Source organism: Phacochoerus africanus, chromosome 15 (genome assembly GCF_016906955.1).
Source record: "Phacochoerus africanus isolate WHEZ1 chromosome 15, ROS_Pafr_v1, whole genome shotgun sequence".
NCBI classification, from domain to species: Eukaryota; Metazoa; Chordata; class Mammalia; order Artiodactyla; family Suidae; genus Phacochoerus; species Phacochoerus africanus.
In genome coordinates, this window is record NC_062558.1 from 74,207,332 (window position 1) to 74,228,070 (window position 20,739).

The following is a 20,739-nucleotide window of genomic DNA, read 5'->3' on the forward strand; positions in this document are numbered from 1 at the left end:
AGCTCAAGGCCTCATTAATAGCACACACTGACAGACTGAGGCAAACTGTCACCAACTTTTAATAGACCCAAACCGTGTCTGCCAAAGCAGGCTGACTTGAGGATGCCCCAGGGCTCCGGCTTCTCTAGCCCATTGTGGCCAGTTGTCTTGGACGAGTTCCTGCCTCGCCCTTCAAAGGCACCAGCTGGCTTAGGAGGACTATACAATGGCTTTACTGTTTGCACAACTCATTAGCAAGGATCCACTCCAGAGAGCCTCTGGACAAGAGTGCTACAGGCCAGCCAAAAAGCTGCAGGGGCTCCCCAATCCAGCCAGGGGCAACCAGAGCCAATGGACTGTTTTTAATTTCACATCATGATACTTAATCTTGGGGCATGGGAGGCGGTGTATGTCAAAGGTCACTGTTGAGAATACACAAACGTGACAGACAAACCTTGCTCACCTCAAAAATAAATGCACATATGCTCCAACGCTTGCATATAATTTCCAGGGGTTCACAGGTTGAAGAAAGTCAGCTAAAGGACTCTGGCCCCAGTGCTTTCACGCGCCACTGTCTGTTCAGCAAAGATTAGACCCAGCAAACCTGCCTCACAGGCCCCCTCCTTCCTCTCCCAACAGCAGCCTCTGTGCCAGCCAGACTCCACAGACCCTTCATGGTCAAGGTGGCAGCCCCTCCTCCTCCTCCTCCTCCTCCTCCTCCTCCTCCTCAGGTCTGCTGGACAGAGCACCTTTCCCCCTCGTCGTTTCTCCTCTTTGGATTAGATGGCTAGTGTGACTTCCAGGAGCTTCCCAACATTCCAGGTGCAGGCAAATTCAACACGCCCACAGGAACTCTTCAAAGACACCCACATTCTTCCACAATCATGTCTTTATGATGGTCTAAGAGGACCCTGCCATTGTCCACGTACAGCATACTCAAGGGCTTGGTCTTCACTGGGGCACAGCAGGTGGAAGGGACTCGATGGGGTTGGTACCGTTTCAGCAGACTCTGTGAAAGGGACGAGAGAGGGGGATCAGTTCACCTCCCAGTTGTCAGATCAGAATAGTGTCATTTCTGGGTAAAGAGTGAAAAAGTTACAGAGAGTTAAAATCAATTTCTAGATGCAAAAAAACAAGAAAATTCTTTTCATAAAGGAATCGGAATGCCCATTCATCAACTCTAATATCTAAAATAACTTTCTTTAAACAGAAGATTCTAAAAGCTATATCTTGGAGTTCCCATTGTGGCTCAGTAGTAACAAACCCGACTAGTATCCATGAGGATGCGGGTTCAATCTCTGGCCTTGCTCAGTGGGTTAAGGATCTGGTATTGCTGCAAGCTGTGGTGTAGGTCGCGACGTGGAGCGGATACCACATTGCTGTGGTGTAGATTGGCAGCTGCTGCTCAGATTCAGCCCCTAGCCCGGGAACTTCCATATGCATTGGATGTGACCCTAAAAAGAAAAATAAATGAATAAATAAAAACTTTATCTGCTAGAGCAGTAGCTAACTTGTATATTCTCCCATTGTTCTAGTCTAGTGTGAATGCCAACTTTAAAAATTTTCAAAGAAACTCCTGGTTCAGTTCCAGAAATATGAAGCAGAAAAGAGTCATGCGGATATTCTTGTGGGATTTGCTTTGTTGCCCAGAGAAGGGCAAACAGAGTCAATGGGAGAAAAGGTAACAAGCCCTTGGCATTCTGAAACCGGGCCCTGTCCCTGTGGATCAGTTGGGGCTTTTCAGACCACTGTGTCAGATTTCGGCGGCTGGGACTATGGGGTCTCTGTATTTCCCTCTGATCACACTGTAGATAGGCTGGTGGAGTGAAGTGGGGCCTAGGAGAGGCTCAGGACAGATCCCCTGGGGCGACAGCGCCTACCACTACCACCCTGGCATGAGCTCAGCTCAGAGCCTCTGAACCCTGCCTCAGGTTTGGCATGGAGGGTATCCTCCAGGTCCAAGAGATTCTCAGTCTAGGCTTCATGGAGTGAAATAAAAACACTTTGGTCCTGTAGGACTTTGAGACCAGGTCAGGACCACCATATGAGGCTCTACTTTCTGCTTTCTCCATCTCATTTTCCTTCCATTCCTCCCCCCCCACCACCTTCTAGACCATGGGCTAATTAATGGCTGATTAGTAGTAGCCTCTGGCTTTACTATTCCTGCGAAATAGGTGTCCAACTCCTGTTTTTAGGCAGGAAGAGTACAGTGGCTGGAACAGTATTATTTCTACCTCGGCCTCATAAACTTGGCCCCCATTGCATCAGTGAATCACAGACTTCTAGTAATAACAATACACCAATCATGCCTGTTATCTGCTAACCACTACACGTACAGCATGCCCATCATCTCTTGTAGCCCTACAACAGCCCCACGAAATATGGCATTGCTAGCCCCATTTAACAGGTGGGAAAACTGAGGCTCAGAACAAGTAAACAACTTGAAAATATCACATAGCTAGTGAGTAGGATTCAAACCCGGGCCTGTCTATCCCCAGAACTCCAGATTCTAAACTTCCATTCCTAGAATGTCAGGGCAGGGGAAAGGAACTATATGCCCCATGTCTGTGTATTTTCATAAAATATGCCCTAATTTTATGAAAGAAGGAAAAAGTCCCAGGAAAGCAATGTGTTCAAGGCTGCCCAACAGGGCATGACTCCCGGCAGGCGCTCCAAGGATGTTACCATTGGTCATCTCTATATCCTAAAAACCTAGCCTAAGACCTGGCACATTGTAGGTGCTTGAAGAGCCATGCATGAATGAACCTAGCAACTTAACAGCAAAGCTGGAGTCCTGTCCCCCCGATCTGGTGGCAAGGCCACTTGTGCACAGCTTACTGCCTCCCCTAGCCCTGGCATCTCACCTGGATGTATGCGTGGTTGGTTGGATGGAACTCCTCCCCCACAGGGTTGGGACACTCGCCCTCGCAGCGATAGGCATTGTACTGCTTGGGGTAGATGATCCAGGAGCCCCATCCGATCAGGTTGAAGTCCACCTGGAACTTGACCTTCCGACACAGTTGGCTTCTGTCCTGCAGGTGATATCGGCGGTGCCTCCTTCCCTTCTCCCGAGAGAGCTGACCCTCCTGGACCCGCCAGGAGCTCTCAGCTTCCCACAGCAGGGTGGAGCCACCCAGCCGCCTCTGCTCTGGAGAGAGGTTGGAGTAGAGCATGAGGAGCACGTTGGTGACAGGTGGTGAAGGAGGCCGCTGCCAACACTCGCCAGCCAAGCTGGACATCTGCTCCCTCAGCTCCCCAGGGTGCTTCAGCCACTTGGAGAGTGGCCTGGTCACATCCAGGACCATGCTGCCCGAGGAAAAGGTAATCTGGGACAGAGTGACAGTGAACAGGTCCATCCGGAGACGTTCCAGACAGTCGGGTGGGACCTGATCCTCGTCCAGCCTCGGCTGGTGGAAAATCTCAATGGAGAGCGGGACGTCAGGAGGAAGGGCCACAGGCTTAGACAGCTGCAGCCGGAGCTCAGCCCACGCCAGATCTTCTTCTTGGCCCAGGAAAGAGAAATCAAAGGCAAAGGTCCAGTTCTGTCCATCCATCTTCACGTCTGAGTGGGGAGAAAAAAAAACAGGAAGGAAGCAGGTGAGTGGGGGCCTCTTGCAACCTCGGTTGGTGTAACAACATCCACAGCTCATGCCTGGGCCTTACCTTATATGAATTATCACTCTTAATCCTCACCCCAACCCTATGAGCTGGGAATGTCACTGAACCCATTTTAGAGATGAGGAAAACTGAGGCTCAGGGAAGTTAACTTACCTGCCCAGGGGTCATTCCTGGAAGGTTGCAAAGCCAAGAATAAGCTGAATGCAAAGCCCAACTTCCAAATCATTGTTCTGCAGCTCCCTCCTCAAGACACTCCAGGGAACAGTTGGTAAAAATTGGATGACTTTTTCTCCTTTTCTCACCCCTCATACATACACATACAGTCATACAGTCATACTCATACAGTCAACCCTGAGCTTTCTGACAGAAACCCTGGGCTTCCATTCACTGTGTGGTCCTAGAGCAAGTCAGCTTCTCAGGTTCTATCTTCTCAGTGGAGACAGTGGCCTGTTTCCCAGGGACAGTGAGATCAATGCACAGATCACGGGAAGGGTCCCAGCTCCCAGGGAGCCACAGGCAGCAGAAGCGAAGCCACCCTCTCCTCTACCAATTCCTACAGACAGGCAGACACTCCCAGAGTTCTTGGCAACCTTACAAGTAGGTTTCTAAAGGCATTCTAAGCTCGCCTTTGCACTGACGTCACACTTTTCCACTCAGTGGTCCTCCTACCTACCTGCAGGGCACTCACCCCTTCCCGCCCAGGTCATCCACACACCCGGGGCAGACACAGCGATCACACAACCAGGACAATGAAACCCCAATTGGATGAAAAGGAATGAGGAAGCACATTTCATTTATTTTAGTCCTGGACCAATTTGGTCTAACATCTGGGAATAGCATGTAGTGGTAGATTTCCGGGTCACCTAAAAGTGATCTGTAACTTTTTTCAAGCCCAGTTCTTCTTTCTTTGCAATGGGAACAGTAATACCCTATCCTTCCTTGCATTATCATGAGGACCCAGCGAGATGAAGATGTTTGAAGGTCTATTGCTAAATAAAAGGCAGGAGTTATTTATTAGAAATAAAAAGAGTCCCATTGTGACGCAGCAGAAACAAATCCAACAAGGAACCATGAGGTTGCGGGTTCAATCCCTGGCCTCGCTCAGTGGGTTGAGGATCAAGCATTGCCATGAGCTGTGGTGTAGGTCACAGACTCAGCTCGGATCCGATGTTGCTGTGGCTGTGGTGTAGGCTGGCAGCTATAGCTCGGATTCAGCCCCTAGCTTGGGAACCTCCATATGCCGCAAGTTCAGCCCTTTTTAAAAAAAAAAAAAAAAAGCCAAAAAAAAGGAAATAAAAAGAGTAACCCTTTTGTCAATCAATCCTGAAGGTAGTGATGATCTCCAATTTAGGTCTACTTGGGCAGACCATGTAACAATTTAGTTTTATTGTCTTATAGAACATCTTTGGTCAGATAAAAGTGGATTTCTCTGGGAAATCCAGCCTCCGTTAGAAGGGGGTAATTCCTAGCTTCAGCCTCCTTAAGTCTCTCCCGGCCCATCTCTAGCTGTTCTTTTTCACTTAATTTCCACTTCCCTTCTCATTAGCACCCGCAGGAGGCAATAACCGGCTCCAGACTAGCAACTCCCCAGAGGTGTGGGGAGGAGGCTGACATTACCCCCTGCCCATTATAGCACCACCTGGCCACCTGGGGATTAGGTGAGACATGTAGCAACTCCCAGCCACCCACACCAGGAATTAAAATGTATTATCTCAAGCATCCACAAATGGCTTTTTGGAGGAAGGCATTCTGGCTCAGTAGTTAAGAGCAGGGGCCTGGTACCTCCTATGATGGATCAAATTCTGCCACTTGCTGTTTAACAACGGGCAGCAGGCTTTCTCTGGGCCTTGGTTTCCCTCTTGGTCAAAGAGAGATGGTGACAGTATCCACCACACAGTGATGTCGTGATTTACTGAGATAATGCCTGTAAAGGGCTTTGCCCAGCACAACCACAAAGCACACAACGCAGCCATCATCAACTTCCTCCTTATTATTACCCAGGTCCAAGTTAGAAATGAAAATGTCCAGGCAGTGAAGGACCCAGACAGGGGAGCCAAGCCCTCCGTTACTGGGGCTGCAGTGTGTGTGCAGGTGCAGGGAGGAGGATGGAAGAGTCTGCCACCCACCCACCGCCAAGGGCTCCCTGGGACACAGAGCCAACAGGTTCTCTTAGATCTGGTGCTGGTTCATCTTAGAATAAGGAGAGGTCTAATCGTTGTGGGTCACCAAGGCCTGATAAAAGCTAAGAATGCTCCCCAGAAAAACTGAATTTCCTACTTACACAATAAATATGATTTGGGGGTTCACGCACACCCTGAAACCCATCCATGCACTGAATGCAGACTTGGCCACGTGGACCCCAGTGAAATCTTGACCCATTTCCAATTCAAAAGAAGGAAGTGGTTGGGCTTCTGACCTGGGGTTCCTTTCCCCTCAAACAGGGTGTAGAAAAAGAAAGTGGGTGTGACACTGGATTCCCATCCTACATTATCATAAATTCTAAGGGTTGTAGTTCCCTTTGTGGCTCAGTGGTTAACGAACTGGATGAGGATCCACGAGGATATGGGTTCGATCCCTGGCCTCGCTCAGAGGGTTAAGGATCCGGCGTTGCCCTGAGCTGTGGTGTAGGTCACAAACACAGCTAGGATCCCATGTGGCTGTGGCTGTGGTGTAGGCTGGCAGCTACAACTCCAATTTGACCCCTAGCCTGGGAACCTCCATATGCTGTGGGTGTGGCCCTAAAATAGCCAATAAATAAATAAATAAATAGGGTAATTATCATTAACTGCTTCCCTCATGCTAAGAGTTTTTAAGCCTTGTGTCCTTAAATCCTCCCCACCATGGTCATCATTTTGTGATGAGGAAACGCAGCTGAGGCTTGGATTTGATCCCTGGCCCAGGAACTTCCATGTGCCACAAATGCAGCACACCACACCCCTCCCCCCAAAAAAGAAAAACCTAAAGGGAAAGGAGCTGGTTTGGGACATCGCCTCTCCATCAGGCTCCCTCCAGGCAGGCTCTCCCTGCCACTTTTTAAAAAACAAGCCAATTCACAACAACGTGAATGTACTTAATGTCACTGTACACATAAAAATTGCCATCATATCCTTTTTATGTGTGTTATGCTATATATACACAAATGAAGCAAAAAAGAAAGGCCTCATTTCACAAAAAACTAGAGAGGTCAGCTGATATGCTAGGGACACATGGGGAACTGGGAAGCAGCGTTTAGCCGACCAGAACCCAGTTTTCCAAACTCTCAGGCTGTGGAATCACCACAACCTCTGGAACTCTCTGGAAGGAGGAGTGAACTCGAAAAATGCACCTCTCTCTTTGCTCAGCCAGCTACCCCCCACCCCCCCAACTTTCCAGCAGGGTCGAATACTCCATTAATTTTCAGATTGCCCCACCCCCTGGGTGTCCCTCGTCTGGCTAGTCCCCAGATGACCCTTTTGGAGAGGGTCACTGGCTCTCTGACCTCAAAAAGGGCAGGCAGGCCAGGGAGCTAAGAGGCCCCCCACCCCACCCCCAGATCACATGGGGCAGGCGGGTGGCCAGTCAATCAGATTATCGGATGTGGATTTCGCACGAGCCCTGGGGGAGAGCCGTCTGGCCAGGCAGGCAGAGGGAGGTGCAGGGAGTCAAAAGCCACCCCGGGAGCTGAGATGTGGATTGAGAGGGGGTAGAGGAGCCCCTCAGAAAGGACTCCTTCTTCTCAAGTTCTACCTGCACCCAGTGCCCAGAACACGCTGCCCTTCCTCTAGGGCAAGTCTCCCAGGGTCACCATAGGAGTGACCTCACCCTCCAAATCTAGTCACTGGACACCTCTCCAGTCTGGGCTTGATGACCCAACCCTGCTTCAGTTCTCAACTTTAGGGCACCCCATCCCCAATCCTGAATCTGTGAACCCTAATCCCTGATGTTGCAAGCTGGATACCTTGTTTCAAAACTCATTCTCAGCCTGAGGCACTCCAATGCCAGACCCCGGAGCCCATTCACACTCACTCGTGAAAAGGAAAAAAAAAAATTGGCAAGACAAAATAGTCGTACCAATAATAATAACCATTTATCCCTATGCCTGGCAGTCCTATAAGGGAGGTACTATTATCCCTATTCTACACATGTGCAAACCGAGGCGCCTGGCGTTTAAGAGGATGAGAAGCGGCACGATTGGGCTCCCACCCTAGACAAGACCGGGACACCGAGGTCTCCGTCCTGTTCGGGATGCCAGAATCCCCAGCCACCAACCCTGCACCCAGAGCCAATGTAGACGCCCAAACACCAGCAGCCCCAGCTCCAGCCCCTGGACGTGCCCTCCAAGCGTGCGCAGCCCCGGTCGCTTCAGCGCCCTCCCGGAGTCCGGGGCTGGAGCGCCCAAGGCGTCTACCTTGCGCCTGCAGGCTTCGGATGATGTCCGCCCGGGGTCGCGGCTCGCGGTACAGACTCAGCATATAAGCGAGAGGAGACGGCGACGAAGGATGCTCCCACGTACGTAGAGGCACCGGGGCTACGGTCGCGGCGCCCGCCTGGAGGAGACCCCACCAGGCGTGCAGGAGGAGCAAGGGCAGACTGTAGGCGTGCATGGTGGGCTGCCTGGGCCTCGAAGCCAGCCTCCGCCCCTTATATCCTGGGGCTCCTCAGCCGCCCCGCCCCCGCCCTTCCTCCCTGGGGAAGCTTTAAGATCGTGTAGCACGCCCCCACCCCCCCACTCCCCCACCCCACCCCCGCCTCGTCCCCGGAGGTGGCCCCCCCAGAGACCACCTGCTGAGGGCGGGTGAGACCTGCAAAACTGGAGGAGCTGTTAGGTCCAGGGTCCGTCTAGTTTGTCCTGTCCAGGAACCCCTGAACTCTGCTACTCCAGGTACTAAACACCTTGTTTCTGAAATACAGCAGGATTGCCTCCCAATCCCCCAGGTCAGAATTATAGCTTCCTTACTCTGTCCCACCTGGATCCCTGCCCTTACCTCTTCCTCTAATTTCCAAATCGATGTCTGGCTCAACCAGGAGCAGGCAGGGGATGGAGGCTGTGGATCCTGTCGGTTCTCAGAAGGATGCAGCCCAGCCTGGCCCTGTGCAGCCTTCCAGGACACTGACCAGATGGCCTCCGGGAGCACCCCTGGCCTTATCTGGCAGGGCCTATCTGGACGGTTCTCCTCTAAAAAAGTACTGGTACTGCGGAGTTGCTGGAACAAAAAGGGTGATCCCAGGAGGAAGCTCCCTGGGGACCTGCTTCAAATACTGAAGCCCTCTCCTGCAGAAGACAGAGGGTAGGAGTGACCAAGATGAAAGATGGACTTCTCCATTGGAAAAGGAAGTGTCCAGAAGCTGGAGCCCAGGGCATAGCTAATGGGATGATCTTGGCCCCCACGAGGGGAGTGCCTGTGGGGGCTACAGGATCTTCCTTCACAGGTGCACATCACCCCAGGGAATTCAGGAAAAGGTGTTGTCCATATCATCCATGTCCCGCAGTCCCTGCTGGCCCTGGCAGTTACCCCGGAGACCTGGATTTCATCTCAGGCTCTCTCGCTTAGCTCTCTCTGGGCTCTGCTTTCCTCATCTACACAGGAGTGATTTTGTCTGGCCTCCCTCCCTTCAGGTGCAAAGTCAGGTCAAAGCTGGAATTACCTTTAAAGAAATGTAAATCTCTGCCCCATGCCAGGCCCCAGTGGTTTTCCGCAAAACCAAGGGCTCTTTTTCCCTGCCCCCAGCCCCAGCCCCCACCCCCTTGTCCTTTCCTAGCCCTCACTGGCGCATTAGCATCTGGCCAGCGTTTATTGAAACACCATGTGCCAGGCACCCCTAGGTTTCTTGCACAGGACACCTCCAGCTCCAAAGCACCACAGGCTGAGCCCTGAGCAAGCGTTAGATAGTGGAAGGAGGCCCACCCAACAGGTTCAGCCAGGAGCTCCAAACCTGTGTCCTGGTGGAAGCCGGCCCAGCCAGCGGGAAGGAACCCGGCCAAGGAGAGATGGGGGTTGTAGACATTGGACTGGAACAATCTGCTCAGCCAGACTGTCAGTTCCTTTTAAAGTTGGGGTCTGTCTTGTTCATCCTGCCCTCCCTGCAATTCATATCATGGTTGGGACCCAAAGAATCTTAGCTGAGTAAATGAATCAGTGAATAGCACTGTGTCGGGACTTGCCTGAGGAGAAGTATCACCTGGAGTGCGTGTTTAACTGCTAATTCCTGAATCCCAATCCAGGCCTTCACAATTCAGATTTGGAGAGAGAGCTTGGTATGGTAATCTACTCTTTTCTTTTTTCTTTTTTTTTTTTTTTTATGCTTTTTAGGGTTGAAGGTATGGAATCGGAGCTGCAGCTGCCGGCCTACACTACGGCAGCACAGGATCCGAGCTGCGTCTGTGACCTACATACACCACAGCTCACAGCAACGCCAGATCCTTAACCCACTGAGTGAGGCCAGGGATTGAACCCATGTCCTCATGGATATTCAGATTTGTTTCCCCTGTGCCACAAGGGGGACTCCGGTAATCTACATATTTAATAAGCACCCTCGTGATTCTTATCCCAGCTTTGTGAACCTGGGTGGGCTAGGGCCTAGCTGGAATTTGGAACCCACCTCTCTGTGTTCAGTTTCTCATCTGTAAACCATGACTGGAGCTGCCTCCTTCCAGTCAGATTAAATAAAATAAATGCCAAATGCTTTGCTCTGAAAACCTGGTGTTTTTGTAATGCCTTCCGCATATAGATATTATGATGGGTACTCCACCGTTGTCATTCAACTTTCCCAGCCTGGGGGCTTGCCGGCTGGAGATTGTCAGCCTTGTTGTGAGCCACATGGGCAGTCCTGGAGATTGTGAGCCTTGGACCTCTGCATCAGACCCCTCCCCAGAGGCAGAAGACACCCTCACCCAGGTTACAAATATATAAATAAAAACACTGAGAGATTGTGGTTAAACAGAGATGCAGAGGCCAGCCTCCCCCAAACCCATGTGTCCTAGAATCCAGGTGGAAATTACAAATAAAGCTTTATTCACTTTGGTTTTTTTTTTTTTTTTTTTTTTTTTTTGTCTTGTTAGGCCACACCTGCGGCATATGGAGGTTCCCAGCCTAGGGGTCCAGTTGGAGCTACAGCTGCCGGCCACAGCCACAGCCACAGCAACTTGGGATCTGAGCCATGCCTGCGACCTACACCACAGCTCACGGCAATGCCAGATCCTTAACCCAATGAGCAAGAACCCGCATCCTCATAGACACCATTGGGGTTTGTTTCTGGTATGTCACAGTGGGAACTCCGAAGCTTTATTCATTTTGTGTTCCTCGAACTATGTGGCATGTAGTAGGTGTTCAGTAAATATTTCAGTTAAAATGAATGATACTAACAGCTAACACTTATTGAGCGCCAAATGCAGTAGGCATTCTGGTAATCACTACATTGAATTTAGTATCATCCCTACTTCAGAGATGAAAAACCTGAGGCTCAGAGGGAACCAGGTAACTTACTCAAGGCCACACGTTTACAGGTGAAAATAGCCAGTATGGTGAAGGGCGGTTCTACTTGTTACCCATGCTTGTAGCCCTACTGCTTCCCCATAGTTGAGAGGGTGGACGTGGGCCTTGTACTAAGACAAAACAAACAAGTCAAAAACCTCTCAGAGTTCCTGTCGTGGCGCTGTGGAAACAAATCAGAGTAGGAACCATGAGGTTGTGGGTTCGATCCCTGGCCTCACGTCGTGGAGCTGGGATCCAGCATTGCTGTGAGCTGTGGTGTAGGTCGCAGATGCAGCTCGGGTCTGGTGTTGCTGTAGCTGTGGCTGGCAGCTGTAGCTCCGATTAGATGCCTAGCCTGGGAACTTCCATATGCTGGGAGGTTCCATATGTGGCCACAAAAAACAGCCTCTCAAATAAAGTCTTGCTTTCCCAGGGCCCAGGAGCCACAGACAACTCATTTCTGATGTGTATTGGCCCCAGGGCCGTTTGGGACCGGAACTGCTCTTTGACCAACAAGGCCCATTCATCACTGAACTTACTTCAGCTGGGGTGCCATTCAGGATGGAGGCTAACAGTCATTCTTCTCATTTTTTTAAAGGGGTATTTGTTCATCCAGGATCCGTTTCCTGCAAGAAGGACCAGAGGTGCCTTCTTTCCAGGGGGGAAATGACACCTTCTCGCCTCCCCTGCCCCAGACAGACTGACCGACAGATTACCTGACCTGGGAGATAACCTTTTAGGGCCAACCGTGCAGGCTGGAGGATGGGGAGCAAAGTCCTCAATGTTCTTGAATGCTTCCCATTGGCCATTCTGGACCCTTCCTCCACATGAGCAAGGATATGCAGAGTTAGTGTGGGGGCTCTGAGGTCAGGCCACAGGGAAGCAGAATCTGGATGCTTTTCAATCGCTACCAGAGTGTATTAGATCAGTCACTTACCATCTTGAAGTGTTTTCTCCCTCAGCTGTAAAATGAAGATAAAGAGGAGTTCCCGTTGTAGCGTAGGGGGTTAAGAACCTGACTAGTACCCATGAGGATATGGGTTGGATCCCTGGCCTCACTCAGTGGGTTAAGGATCCGGTGTTGCCACAAGCTGTGGCATAGGTTGAAGATGCAGCTCTGATCCTGCGTTGCTATGGCTGTGGTGTAGGCCGCAGTTGTAGCTCCAATTCAGCCCCTAGCCTGGGAACTTCCATGTGTCGCAGGTGCAGCCCTAAAGAGGAAAAAAAACCAGAATAAAGAATAGTATCTACTCACAGGAATGCTATAAATGCATGTAAAATAGCATGCATTTATTCATTCATTGAACAAACCTGCTTAGCTAGGAGTCTAAGGCAGATTAACTGCAAGTACTCAAGGCACAGAAAGTCAAGGCAGGAAGGCAGTTCAGTTCTGCACATATTTAACGAGCATTTCTTATATGCCAGTGTGATGCTGGCTGACTTCGCGTACATGTTAGCCCATAGAAGCCTATGTACTCTCATTCACCCCTCCACGAAGCTCTGTGAGAGAAGTCATTTCAAGTTGGGGGAACTAAGGTACTGGGGAATTAAATAGCATCATTATTTTGAAGGTGGAGGGCATTTTCTTTATCTCATTCCCCCCCAGCTTATCACAGCTCCTGGCACATGGCAAGTCAGTAAGGATCTGTCCAGTGATTGAATGAGGTCCGTATTCCTGAAGCAGGTTCCCAGCACATCTCTGTGTTTCACATGCTCCTTCCACTTGCAGTCTCCTGCTGTTTCCACTTTATCCTCCTGATAAACTCCTTCTCACCTATCAAGACACAGCTTACACCTTGTTCCATCCTCTACAAACCTGTCATTAGCTCCCCCAGCAATTTGGCGGAGGCCTCTTCTCAGCCGAGCACCATGGAGCAGGTGTCCAAGCTCTCATAAGCAGCCACATCAGACTGTGAGCTCCTTGGAAGCAGGCAGCTCCCAGAAGCCCTAGCCCTGGCTCGTAACTGACCATCACTTGCTGTGATCCTCAGCCTACGTAAATGGATGCAAGCCTGGAAACGGTAGAGGTGGAACTAAGCCCAGGCTTCTGGCTTCTTCCTCCAGTATCCATCACCTTTTCTGTACCCCACACTGTAGCTCTTAGTAAAGAGCTGAGAGGGACCTCCATCTAGACCCCTCTGCTGGGCACACGTGGCTCTCTGTGACCTGGAGATAGAGACCTCAGCCCTCCCCTCTCATTCCCTGGTACCCCACGTGCACTCTAGTCCCAAGGAAATTCCCAACCTTCCCCAGAGTTCAAAGCTGTTCTTCCTCTGCCCAGAATGACTTTACCTTCTTCATTCACAAAACCACACCTATTTATCTCTCAGAATCCAGCTCAAGAGTCTCCTCTTCAATCATTATATATAAAAAAAAGAGTCTCCTCTTCCATGTGGACTCCCTCTCCCTTCAGGCTCTGGTCCCTGGAGCCTCTAGGAGTTTTCCACTGGCAGCCTGCTGCTGGCTGGCTCTGTACTCTGCGATACTCAGCAAAGTTCTGGCTTCGGTGGATGGAGCTTGCAGACCTGCCTGCAGCCCTCCTTGGCTGATCCACAGAGTTTTCTCTCCTCCCAAGGTTGGGGTTTTGTTTGGTTGGTTGGTTTTTTGTCTTTTTTTTTCTTTTTGTATTTTCTAGGGCTGCACCCGTGGCATATGGAGGTTCCCAGGCTAGGGGACTAATTGGACTTGTAACTGATGGCCTTCGCCAGAGCCACAGCAACGCGGGATCCAAACCACATCTGTGACCTACACCACAGCTCACGTTAATGCCAGATCCTTAACCCACTGAGCAAGGCCAGGGATCGAACCCACAACCTCATGGTTCCTAGTCGGATTCGTTAACCACTGAGCCACTGCAGGAACTCCCCTGTTTTTGTTTCTGTTTTGGCTGTGGCTTATGGGAGTTCCTGGTCCAGGGACTGACCCATGCCACAGCAATGACCGAAGCCCTGAAGCAGTGACAATGCCGGGTCCTCAACCTGCTGAGCCACAGAGGAAGGCCCTGTTTCGAAAGCTTGTAATTTAAATAATCAGTGCTGAAAATTCTTAAGGTTTTGGACAAAACTGTTAGTTTTTATCATTTAAGAAATGGAAAGGGAAATTCCTATTGTGGCTCAGCGGGTTAAGACCCCAACATAGTGTTTGTGAGGATACAGGTTCGATCCGTGGCCTCGCTCAGTGGGTTAAGGATCCGGCATTGCCACAAGCTGCGGCGTAGTGTGCAGATGCAGCTCAGATCTGGCGTTGCTGTGGCTGTGGTGTGGGCCAGCAGCTGCAGCTCCAATTCAACCCATAGCCTGGGGATTTCCATATGCTGCAAGTGTGGCCCTTAAAAAAAAAAAAAGGAAAAGAAAAGAAAAGGGAAAAAGAAAGAAAGAAAAAGAGAAAGAAAGAGAGAAATGGAGAGGTCTCGGCCCTCATTTTAATATGACAAGCGTTCCCTTAAGCGATATAGGAGCTGCTTCCTTGAGGCAGGATCTGTTCTCTAAACAGCACCACAGTCCCCACCGCTCCTTAATTTACTGCACCCATGTGCCTGGCCCTAAAGACAAAAGAGTTTGTTACTCCTGCTGTATGTCAGATGAGAGAAAGATCTCCAGCATTAGTTTGGAACTGCAGACTCTGGAGTAGCCCACCCTGCTGTCCTTCTCCACGGGCACTAATCCATGGACTGTGAGTGCCTGGCTCAGGCTGGATGAGAGAGAAATAATCCACTGTAGTAAGTACTTTCCTTAATGTGCTTGAATGATCTAATCTACCCTTCCTAGCACTCCTATGAGGCAGATTGGACATTTATGCCCATTTTACAAGTGTGGAAACTGAGGCTCCGAGGGGTTAGGCACCTTGCCCAGGATGGAAGGCCTTGCAAATGGTAAAGCTGTGATGGACTTTGGAAGCCAGACTGAATATTGCCGTGTCCCGACAGTCATTTATTACCTCCCTTACATGGAGAGCCCTTTCCCCACTCACCCATCTAAACTGACCTCCTGCACTCCGTCACGTTGTCACATCGTCCTGTTCATTTCCTTCACAGCACTTCTGTGCTTGGAAATTAACTTGTTTATTTTGGTACTGTTTGTTTGTTTTTTGTCTGCTCCCCTCCCCCAGCACTGGGCTGTCAGCCAGATTCCTGTCTGTTCAGTTCACCACGGAACCTCCATTGCTTAGCACAGCTGCCCATACTCAGTACAGGATTTCCCGCTGTGGCTTAGGGGAAACGAATCTGACTAGGATCCATGAGGATGCAAGTTCGATCTCTGGCCTCACTTAGTGGGTTAAGGATCCGGTGTTGCTGTGAGCTGCAGTGTAGGTCACAGACATGGCTCAGATCTGGTGTGGCTATTGGGTCGGCTGGCAGCTGTGGCTCTGATTCAACCCCTAGCCTGGCAACTTCCATATGCCAGACCTGTGGCCCTAAAAAACAAACAAACAAAAAAACCCAAACCAAACCCACCAAAAACTCTGTACATATTTGTTGAATAAGTACATTGAACCCAGTCCCTGGACTAGGGGACACAGACGTAAGAAGGTGAGGATAGGGGAGTCCCTTCTCATCCAGTGGCCACCAGAAGGACATGAGTCCTACAGGCTACCAGCTTCCTCTGGTTTCAAGGTCTTCACTCTCCTGAGCACATAAGGGGTACATAGTAGATGCTCAATAAGTGCTCGGTACTCCTGCTTTGGCCTGTGGATGTCTTTTTTTTTTTTTTGTCTTTTTGCTTTTTATAGGGCCGCTCCTGTGGCATATGGAGGTTCCCAGGCTAGGGGTCCAATCGGAGCTGTTGCTGCTGGCCTATGCCAGAGCCACAGCAACACGGGATTCGAGCCACGTCTGCGACCTACACCACAGCTCATGGCAACGCCGGATCCTTAACCCACTAAGCAAGGGCAGGGATGGAACCCACAACCTCATGGTTCCTAGTCGGATTCGTTAACCACTGCGCCACAACGGGAACTCCTGGACTGCGGATGTCTTGACACCAGCACTTGGGGCTCCTTAGGGACACGTTACTGCACCTTTTGTGTGCATCACTCCTGCTGCCCTCTCACCTCCCTTCTCTCCCCTGAGCTTTGCAGGGGCTGAGTGCCTTGAGCAGGGCTGTTCTCACCCTCGGAGACGGGACAGGCCCCTCTCAGGTGGTAGAACTGGTAGGGCCAGGCCTGCCTGACTTGGAATCTCCTGCCCCCTCCAGCTCCCAGGGCCCCCCCCCGAATGGCGCCCAGGCCCGACTTGTGCTTCCCACAGGGTCAGGAGGTGAAGGCTCAGGCTGCCCTGGGAAACAAACAGAGAAAGCACCAGGAGGATCCCTCTCCTCCCACCCTGAAGCTTCGCAGCGATTCTCACAACGCAGCCAGCCACCCCTGCCTCCGGCCTCCCACCTCCCCATTTCCCTTCCAGGGAGTATCCCTGGTACTGGAGTCCAGCTGCAGTTTGATGACCCAGCTGAGCTTGGGGCTGGGAGAATGCCGTGTGTGTGTGTGTGTGTGTGTGTGTGTGCGCGTGTGCGCAGGCGCGCAGGGCGAGGGAAAGAACCACATCACCTAGCTCAGTGCTTACTATGGGAGAAAGGAGGGCTTGGGGAGCATTGAGTGTGGGTCGCTGACTATGCAAAGAGATTTATGTGCACTATTAGTTCAGTGTCTCCCAAAATTACTTGACCATGATAATCTCCTGGGGCACTTATTAAAAATAAAAAGAGCCCCCAAAGTTACAGTGTACTCTCTTAAGCTTAAACAGCCTCAAAAGTATAAATGCTAGAAATTTACAAAAACCTTCCTTTGATAGTTTGTTTAAATTCCCTTTACACTTATTTAGTTTTGTGAATTCTCTCTCTCTCTCTCTTTTTTCTTTTCTTTTTTTTTCCTAGGGCCAAACCCACAGCATATGGAAGTTCCCAGGCTAAGGGTCAAATCAGAGTTACAGCTGCTAGCCTACACCACAGCCACAGCAACGAGGGATCCGAGCTGTGTCTGTGACCTATACCAGAGCTCATGGCAACGCCAGATCTTTAACCCACTGATCGAGGCCAGGGATCCGACCCACATCCTCATGGATACTAGTCAGATTTGTTTCCGTTGTACTACAACAGGAACTCCAGTTTTGTGAATTTTTATTAATACATTTTTAATTAATTTTTTTGCTTTAGTGAACATTTGCTATCTTCAAAAGACATTAAAATTAAAATTTCATTATTCAAAGTTCAAAACCACCCAAACTGCCCATCAGTGGGTGATTGGGTAAACAAATAGTAGCATATATTTGTACCTTGAAATACTACGTGATAATAAGAAGGAACTATTGATACACACAACAAGGATGAATCTCAAAATAATGATGCTGAGTTAAAGCCACACAAAGAGAGTATATACTGTATGATTCCAGTTATATAAAATTCTAGAAAATGCAGACTAATGTTTGCAGACCAGCAGATCAGTTGCAGAATGTGGATCAGGGGTTGTCTGAGAGGGGAGGGAAGAGGGAGGAGTTACCAGAGGGCACAAAGAGAGTTTTAGGGGAGATAAATATGTTTATTATCTTGACTGGAATGGTAGTCACATACATATGTCAAAGCTTACCAATCTGCACACTTTGTGATTTTTTTTTTGCAGGGGGGTCCCCCGCACGGGTGGCATGTGGAAATTTCAAGGCCAGGGATTGAACCTGTGCCTCAGCAGTGATGCTGCAGGGACCATGCTGGTTTTTTAACATGCTGCACCACAAGAGAACTCCCCAACATGCACACTTTAAATATTTGCAGTTGTTGAGTGTCGATTATACTTTACTAAAGCTGTGAATATGGATGTAAATATAATAAACTTAAAAACATTTTTTTTATTAGAGCGTAGTTGATTTACAATGTTGTGCCAATTTCTGCTGCACCTCAAAGTGACTCAGTCATACATGTATATACATTCCCCTTCTTTCTTTCTTTTTTTTTTTGTCTTTTTGGGACCACTCCTGTGGCATATAGAGTTTCCCAGGCTAAGGGTTGAATTGGAGCCACAGCTGATGGCCTATGCTACAGCCACAGCAACGCAGGATTCAAGCCTAGTCTGCAACCTACACCACAGCTCATGGCAATGCCAGATCCTTAACCCACTGAGCAAGGCCAGGGATCGAACCCACATCTTCATGGATGCTAGTTGGGTTCGTTAACCGCTGAGCCATGACAGGAACTCCAACATTCCCTTTCTTCTTAAAAGAGAAAAATTATGAGTTCCCATAGTGGCTCAGCGGCTAATGAACCCGACTAGCATCCATGAGGATGTGGGTCGGATCCCTGGCCTCGATCAGTGGGTTAAGGATCCTCCATTGCTGTGAGCTGTGGTGTAGGTTGAAGACACGGCTAGGATCCTGCTTTGCTGTGGCTGTGGTGTAGGCCAGCAGCTACAGTTCAAATTGGACCCCTAGCCTGGGATCCTCCATATGCCATGGGTGTGGCCCTAGAAACACACACACACACACACACAGAAATTACTATTCAAAATTCATAAAAATAAACATAAAAGAAATGTAGATAAACTGTGTTCTTTGTAAGTTCGTAGCATTTATACTGAAATGGAAGTATACAGATGAGAATATACTTCTAAAACTTAAGAATGCACTAAATTTTGGGGACACCAAAGTCTCATAGGTCCATGGGCACAATAGACCTAGAGTGGGACCCAGGGATCCCTGCTCTTCTAGAAAGTTATTAGATAGAAAACAGCATCATTTTTTCTTTTTTTTCCCCTTTCTTCTGTCTTTCCACGAACCCACCAGGTAGCTGCTTCTGCTGCCTTCTTTCTATAGATGAAGAGTCTGATGCTCAGAGAGGCTAGGTGACTTGCTGAAGGTCATACATTTAATTGACAGTAATGCAGGGATTGGGGCCCAGGCGATCTGACTCCAAAGCCTGTACATGGGGTCACTCAGGCAGGGTGAGTGACCCCCATCAAGCCCTGTGCCTTGTTAGCACTGGCCTTAGGGCTAGAGGGATCCCAGGCTGGTGCACCCCCTCACACACATCAAAGAGCCCCAGACCTCAAAGGCAGCTTGAAAGGGGAGGCACCTACCTGGCTGGGTATGCAAGGAAGCCCCGGAGAGCTAATATGATTAACCAGAGACCCAGTGGGGCAGGGAGAGTTTTCATGAAGCGGGTAATTCAGTGGAAGCAGTCTGAATGCATTCTCACCTACCACTCACCCTCAGAGCCTTTCATTCTATGGCTACTGACAGAATCTCTAGTCACCCGGGAATTGGGAGTTGGGTTCAGGCTGTGCCAAATGTGTGTCCATTTCATAGACAGAAAAACATGTTGAAAGCCAGCATTACCTTTGTAATAGTACTGAGTGCTTTGGACACAAGCCTTATGTACAGTTTTAAGGAGCTCCTTTTAACACTGTATTCTAGGGAGTTCCTGTCATGGTGCAGTGGTTAACGAATCTGACTAGGAACCATGAGGTTGCAGGTTCGATCCCTGGCCTTGCTCAGTGGGTTAAGGATCCAGCGTTGCCGTGAGGTGTGGTATAGGTCACAGATGAGGCTCAGATCCTGTGTTGCTGTGGCTCTGGTGTAGGCTGGTGGCTACAGCTCCCATTAGTTCTTATATATTGTGTTTTTCTGAGTGCAGCATTAATGTGTATTCACTGTAGAAATTTTAGTATGTAACAGTATATATATAGGAAAAGAAAACGCCCCTCTAATCCTGCAATCCAGATGATGTAACTAACAATGGTTAGCATTTAGGGGCATATCCATCCTGTTTTTACCCCCTAGGCATTTTTGTGCACATGCATTTTTACTTAGAAGAGTCATAGTATGTGACAGTAAATTGCTTCTTTCATGTAACCTGAACATCTTCCCAGGCCAATAAGTATATTTATGCACCACCTTATAAAATAAATGTTGCTTATTTTAAAGACTCCCTCCTCCAGGAGGCTAGCCGGGATTTCTCCAGCCCACTAGCCCCTCTCTCAGGACCTTTATCTCATGCCCTCTATTACCCACCTCCTTTTAGACTATGAGCTTCTAGGGAGGCAGAAGTCTCCTCTGGACCCCTGCACTCAATGGCCTGTGTACAATAGGTGCTAATAGAGGCTGGAAAAGGGTGCTTTGCTTTTCTTTGTCTTTTTAGGGCCGCACCCGCGGCATATGGAAGTTCCCAGGCTAGGGGTTGAATTGGAGCTGTAGCTGCCACAGCCACAGCAACTCAGGATCCCAGCTGCGTCTTCGACCTACACCACAGCTCAAGGCAACACCGGATCCTTAACCCCCTGAGTCAGGCCAGGGTTTGAACCTGCGTCCTCATGGATGCTAGTCAGATTCATTTCCCCTGAGCCACGACGGGAACTCCAAGAGTACTTTCTTTATACAGCTTGCTTTCCCCAGAAAGGTTGGTGGTTGCCTTTGGGAGGTGTCCAGTCCAAGGCAAAGGAAGGGAGCCCTGGGCTTGGAGTCCAAGTCGTGCCCTTCAGTGTGAGTGCCTGCCTCTGGCTTTGCTTTCTTGTTTGTGATGAAGAGTCCTGAAGAGGTGCGTGCGGAGTGGTGCCCAGTCCCACCAGCTAAGCCAAGGCGCGCGGGGAGACGCGGGGAGGCAGGCGGAACGGCCTCGTCTTCGGGCTGGGAGTTGAGCGCACCTGCCCTCTGCGCTGGAGGCCCAGGCGCCCGCCTTCGGGGAGAGAGCGGGGAAAGAGGGCGACCCTGGCGACT

The 20,739-nt window shown here is 49.9% G+C and overlaps 1 protein-coding gene across 1 annotated transcript; it reads right to left on the reverse strand.

Moving 5' to 3' along the window:
- Positions 1-711: 711 nt before the first annotated feature.
- Positions 712-8,180, reverse strand: NODAL (nodal growth differentiation factor). The gene is made up of 3 exons (XM_047759808.1): positions 7,985-8,180; positions 2,844-3,541; positions 712-988 (listed from the first exon to the last, which is right to left on the reverse strand). Exons 1-3 carry the CDS (start codon positions 8,178-8,180, stop codon positions 836-838), a joined length of 1,047 nt encoding a protein of 348 aa, XP_047615764.1. The 3' UTR covers positions 712-835.
- Positions 8,181-20,739: the final 12,559 nt, after the last annotated feature.

What these genes read in the sequence shown, in the direction of transcription:
- NODAL (XM_047759808.1), bottom strand. Translation starts at nt 8,180, where the DNA reads ATGCACGCCTACAGTCTGCCCTTGCTCCTCCTGCACGCCTGGTGGGGT. An exon ending in CCGAAGCCTGCAGGCGCAAG is followed by an intron (nt 3,542 to 7,984) that starts GTAGACGCCTTG and finishes CTCCCCACTCAG; the next exon opens with ACGTGAAGATGGATGGACAG. An exon ending in CCAACCACGCATACATCCAG is followed by an intron (nt 989 to 2,843) that starts GTGAGATGCCAG and finishes TCCCTTTCACAG; the next exon opens with AGTCTGCTGAAACGGTACCA.